Source organism: Rissa tridactyla, chromosome 3, assembly GCF_028500815.1.
Source record: "Rissa tridactyla isolate bRisTri1 chromosome 3, bRisTri1.patW.cur.20221130, whole genome shotgun sequence".
Lineage (NCBI taxonomy): Eukaryota > Metazoa > Chordata > Aves > Charadriiformes > Laridae > Rissa > Rissa tridactyla.
In genome coordinates, this window is record NC_071468.1 from 55,944,439 (window position 1) to 55,950,438 (window position 6,000).

The 6,000-nt window shown below is 37.0% G+C and overlaps 1 protein-coding gene across 2 annotated transcripts in view; it reads left to right on the forward strand.

Annotated features, from left to right (window-relative positions):
- TAB2 (TGF-beta activated kinase 1 (MAP3K7) binding protein 2) overlaps nt 1-5,529 on the forward strand; it is a 64,990-nt gene extending 59,461 nt beyond the window's left edge. For both annotated transcript variants that reach the window (XM_054194399.1, XM_054194398.1), the window contains exons 6-7: nt 1,285-1,365; nt 3,565-5,529. In XM_054194399.1, the coding sequence (XP_054050374.1) occupies nt 1,285-1,365; nt 3,565-3,710 (227 nt within the window). In that variant the 3' untranslated portion in view covers nt 3,711-5,529. The remainder of the gene's footprint in view (nt 1-1,284; nt 1,366-3,564) is intronic.
- The last annotated feature ends 471 nt before the right edge of the window (nt 5,530-6,000 follow it).

Here is a 6,000-nt window from a genome sequence, read left to right on the forward strand (position 1 = left end):
TTTTATTTTTTTTCCTTTCTTCTTTCACTGTCTGCATGTATCAAAAGCGGCTGTTATAAATGATGGGTATAAACAGTATTTGCAAAATCATCACATTAGTTTGAGTGAAACCATGGAAGTAATTGTCTTCTAAGCCTGTTGGTTTTGTTGGCCTTATGGTTTTCCTAATCCCACGGTCATTCCCATCTCATACTTGGCTCAGAAGAGAAATTTGTGATGACATTTATTTAATAAATGCTGGGGGGAGGAAATCTCGTTATTTGAGTATCAAAGAGGGAGAAGAGTTTTCTAAATGATACAGCCATATGTATGCATTCATCTCCCTCTCTTGTCTTGCACTGGTTCTGTCTTGTATTCAGCCTCTTGAGTCAGCAAATACAAAGTACAGTTGTAAGTTCCAGTGTGCCGCTCCTCCTTCCACTTTTCTTGTCTGCAGGGACACAGCTTTTGGTCATGAGGGTGAAATTATGAGACAGCTGAGCCAATTCTAAAGCTGCCAACAAGAGGTCCTTCTCTCGTACTGTCTCTTGCCACTTACTGTGCTCTGGCTCTGTACTAGCTTTTTAGACTCTTTGCAGAGCTGATTCTGCTCGCTAGCCAAGCAAAAAAATGTTGCATTGCTGGAAAAGCTTGCTACAGCTGATGTGAGGGAGAGGCACGGGAAGGGAGAACTGAGTGAGAGGGAAGGGACTAAATGCTTTCCACTTTCAGCAGCAGTGAGCTGCTAGATCAGTTCAGTCATGAGCCACGGAAGTTCTCTTTCAGACAATGTACCTGCAGATAAGGAGAAAGTAAACAGGTGTACTGAATGTAATGCTGCACTAAAGACTTGACCTCAAATAGAATATTCAAATTGCATGTGGCTTTATATTTGTTTGTTACAGTAAATTGGAATTAGGAGTTCCTCTAAGTATTAAATCTAAGCATATATAAAATACTGGATAGTAGATAGCACATCTCTTTCAGTGTAGTTGCAATTTAGAAGAAGTTTCAGGTAAAACTTACTAATAAAATAAGAGTGGCAGAAGAAAAACTATATTTAAGGACCTTCATCTGCTGGATTCTGTTTCTGACTTTATATTGCATGTTTTGGACGATAACTTTCTTCAAGTGTATTGTTGACATCACTAATATCTCACTTGGGTCTATATTGACACTTTGATATAAAAGGTGGTAAGTGAATAATAGTACTGTTTCAGAATTACTGTCAAAAAAACCCTGATATGCTTTCCTACACAAGTTTATTTTTAACACTGCTGCACTTTCTTTTCTTTTTATTTTTAGGACCACATTTTAATCCCAGTGCTATTCATAATTTTTACGATAATATTGGATTTCTTGGTCCAGTGCCACCAAAACCCAAAGGTACTGTACTGGTAAAATTTGGATTTAATGCTAATATCTGGTATGCATTTAATATCAAGTGCTATTCTATGAATCTAGTTTAAATGTTCATTATGGAACAGATTACTTCAAAAGCATACAAACCTTGCATTTTAGTTGTATTGGCAGTAAATGTGCTTCTGTTTCTATTCATACATTCAGGAAAGAGAAGTACATTCAATAATGATGTTTAAAGTTGGATGATATGTTGGTAGGTGGTTTAAGTAAATGACAGCATCTGTCTCTCTCTAAAAATGAGTATGAGACACATTGCTTAGGGACGAGTAAAATTCACTTAGATGACTTCATTATTGTCCTTGGTGAAGAGCGGATTTATTTACATGTTACAGTAACTTCATTTGTTTACCCTGACTGGACTTCCTGGCTACCGTAGAATTTGTATTAACAATATACATAAAAGCCTCTTCTGACTATTGTTAAGTATAGTTGTAGATAGTTGAAGAGAAGAATGTTGTCCAATAGGGCAGTCAGTATTGCCGAATTTAGTAGTTGAACATTTTGCTTGTCATTAAGTTTTGTACATTACTTTTTTTTTTTTTGCCCTAGTGGAATGTCAAAACAGAATAATTACCTCTGTGTGTTACATAAAGCAGAGAATGAAATTAACTTATTTGCAACAGCATAGTACTGCGACCTATAGGCAGACCACCAAATGAAATAGATGATCCACTAATGTTTCTGTGCAGCTTCCTTGTCCAGGAAGGTCTCCACATAATATATGTGTGTGTGTGATTGGTCCTTGTAGTGTGCAGTAACTGTTATTACAGAATCTCATCTTACGGATTTCTGACATTCTATATTTCAAAATGGTCTAGATAAATTACATTATTTTTTTTTTGTCCTCCACACTGTTTGTGACTCTTCCAAACTGATACTGTTCTTCATGCTGTATAACCTTTTTTTTTTTAACCTTCATTATCCAAGCTGTTCACGAAGTTAGTAAAGTTGAATCCATATGCAGTCCTATTAGGTACATTTTACAGCTGAACCGTGAAGAATTTATCAGGAGTTCTGTCAATTACATAGTTCCCTTTACAATAAATAAAAAGTAACCCATCCAAGAAGAAAATTAAAATTAATTTTCTGTGACTAGTTGTTAATATTTGCATCAACTCACAAATTTGTAAGCGTTCACCGATTCGATACAACCTATCTTGAAAATGCAAAGTTAACTCTGGTTTATAAACCTGTGAAGTACCTCTTATCCTTTCTTTTTCTTTCTTTTAAAAAAAAGGTATCTCTACTGTATCTTAGTCCTTAAAGTCATTAACTTTAATATTCATTTCAAGTTTCAGTATAACTGTGATGTAGGCGGTGACTTAAACCAGAATTACCACTGTTCACAAAAGAATGAAAAATAGTTCTTTTTGCAGTTGTGATCAGTAGCATTGTATTTCCTGAAGCTGTGGCTGTCATTTTGCAGCAGTTGCAATTGGCTAGTCACTAATGAGATGTTCTCCAGTTGAAATAATTGGCTGAAAGACTTTGCTGCAGTTGCCTAAACTGGACGCCCTTAACCTGACATGTCTCTCTTTTCTCTCTTTTCATCTTTTTCATCTCTTTTCTCTTTTCATCTTTTCTCTTTTAAAATAGTTGAAGGTTGTTGTCTAACACATCATGCAAAAAGATGCACTTGTATGCTTGGGAGGATTACTCTATAGCATGGGAGAGCTAGGCACTGATTTTTTTGGTGTATCTGACTGCTATCTGGTTTGAGGAAGAACTGCTGATACTCATTCTAGGATCAACACCTTAAATATGTCAAAAGGTTGCAGAGCACTAATTTCTTGTCTTAATGAATTTTAGACTGCTCCGTAGACCTCAGACTTCTAAATCTTGTGCATGTTTCCTGTGCTGATTAATTTCTAAATTTTATCTCCTTTTCATGCAAGACCTTTAAACTGAGACCAAAAGGGAAGAAAGCAGAGTGAAGGGATGGGAAACATGCTTTTTATAGTTTCACCTTGTGCCATTTGGCTGACTTACAATCAAGCTGTAGTCAAGGGGGTGGTAAAAAGCTGCCTCTGTCACTTGTAATAACTGGTGCTGTTCTCAGAGGAACAAGATAGTTCTCAGATACTGGAAAAAAAAATCATCTCAAAATTCTTTCCATGCTGGTTTTGGTTACTAACTGCTTATCTTATCTCGTTCATGTCACAGATCAGAGGTCCATTGTGAAAACACCAAAGACTGTTCCAGACACAGATGAAGATGAGGGAGCTCAGTGGAGTTGTACTGCCTGTACTTTTTTAAATCATCCGGCCTTAAATCGCTGTGAACAGTGTGAAATGCCTAGACATTTCTGAGCCAACAGGCCTGTTACCTTTTGTAAAACCACAGCAAACGTACAAGGAACTATCCAGTCATAGGGGGGCAAAAAAAGCATTTATGCGTAAGATTTTGTAAAATTGAAGGTGTGATGAGATGGTATTCTGCTAATGTTAAATGTCAGCCCACAGAGCTAGTAATACCTCAGTGTTGTGTCACAGGCAGTTGAAATTGATCGGCTGGAAGGTCATCTGCTGAAAGACTCAGTTGCCAGCTGCCTAAACCATGTACAGTATTACCAGTATCCCAGTAACACACACCATGTTCAGTGCTTGGGTGTTGCCCGTCCTCTTCTCTGCCCCAGTGTCACTACTGAATTTTGACAGGGGAAAGGAATAGAGTGCTAGCGTTTTTGTTTTTGGAGCTTTCAGTGAAACACTACATGCACAGAGGAGATCTAAAAGGAACAAGGTTTAAATAGTTAAACTGTTTGCTGCCACATAGTGCCTTCGATAAAGGGAAGAACTTCACGAATCAGTGGTACTCTTTGCCTTGTCTTCCCTGAAAATATCTCTGTGAAGCCAGAAATCAGGACAATCACATCTAAAGATGAAAAGGAAAAACTGCATGCGTTGTCTGTACAATACACACAGTGAAATACCCCAAAGCTTTTCCTACTGTACATAGCTCTAGAGCCTGCTTTAAGTGATTTCTTTTCTTCACCTTTATTATTTTCTTGTACTTCTGTATGTATAGTTTAATAGTCTTTTTGTTAACTTTCCTTTTTTCCCTTTAAGTGATTAAGCACGATCATGTCCCTTTTTTTAAGCTTTTATCTGAGAGAAGCAATGCCTTAAAATAAGAGCATTAATAAGAAACTATGCACAAAATAGCGTTCCTCTGCTCGTTCTGTACATTGCTCTTGTAAATGCTGATGATCTGTGAAGACCTGCAGATGCAGCGTGGTAAAATTGCAGGAAAAGTTGGAAGAGTTATGCATATAGTTCACTCTGTACACTGAGTTTTACGGTGGGTGACACAAGGTAGCGTTTTGTCTGGCATGAGGAAACTTTATTCTAAGAAACTTTCAACCCACCAACAGATCAGCATCCGATTTAAGCTTGCTTCATCTGCTGGGTATCTTGCAGACTCCTGAAGAGAGATTCATTGGGGAAGTACATACAGTGCCAAAATCAACAGCAGCAGCATCGTACAGCTTTGTTCAAGGACTCTAAATGCTTTCCTGTTTTGGCAGCCAGTTTCTAAACCTGACTTTGTGGTGAAGTCTCATATTTATAGAAAACAAGGATAGCAATATTTAGGACAACTGAAATAAAGGCTGGAAAAGAGAAATCAAACAGACTTGAACACTGAAGCAACCTCAAGCATCTCTTTATTTTGATGATCTATTTTTTTAAGGAAAATATTCACATGATCGGGGATGTATGTAACCGAGATCAAGAAAATGGAATTCCAGTACAGTATGCATGAAAGACGGCACGCAAAGAATTATGTAGCAGCACTTAGTGTGAGGCTGGAGGGAGTGCTAACAATGTAGCAAGAGACAAAGTAGACTGTCACCCACTGTAAACATTTGCCAGTGGACACTTATTAGGAGTTTTACAAGTGATCTATGTGAATGCACAGAGGCCTTTGTTTTGAAGGCTTTGCATTTTTTTTATGTGGGAAGAAAATGCCAATCCCAGGTAATTAGGCAGTAGACCCAAAGCACTTGCATTCAATGCGTTTTGTTTATAATATGAGGCCTTGTTTTTCAGCTTCATCTGCAGTTCTATGTGAAGATTGACAAATCAGTTTTTACCTGTTTATTAATAAAACCTAATTTGGATATCTTGAGTTGATGGTTTTGTGATTTAGCTGGGTAAACTGCCTTTGTAACAGATAAGTTATTTATAAAAATTAAAAAAAAAATTATATTCTAATGTTTGGGTTTGTGATTTGTTTGCTTTTTCCACGCTGTGGAGCAACAGAATACTTGACGGAACAATAAGCATTAACAGTATTAAAAGTAGGCTGATTTCTTATGACCGACCAGGGATTTTATTTAAGTTTCTGTTGTGTTGAATCTTGTGTCTTTCCTCCCGTGCATTATTTTGGTAAATTCTAATTCAGTGGGTGTAAGGAATGTATTCCATGAAGTTGTATTGACAGGACTGTGTACTGACCAAAGACCCGTTCACTTATTCATAAAGTAATAAGCTAGATACAGGCTCTTCTTACTTCATGCTTTAAGAGTTTATAATTTTAAAAATATTCTTCTAATTCAAAATGGGCAGCCACTTTTTCCAAGGTAATAGATTATGTACT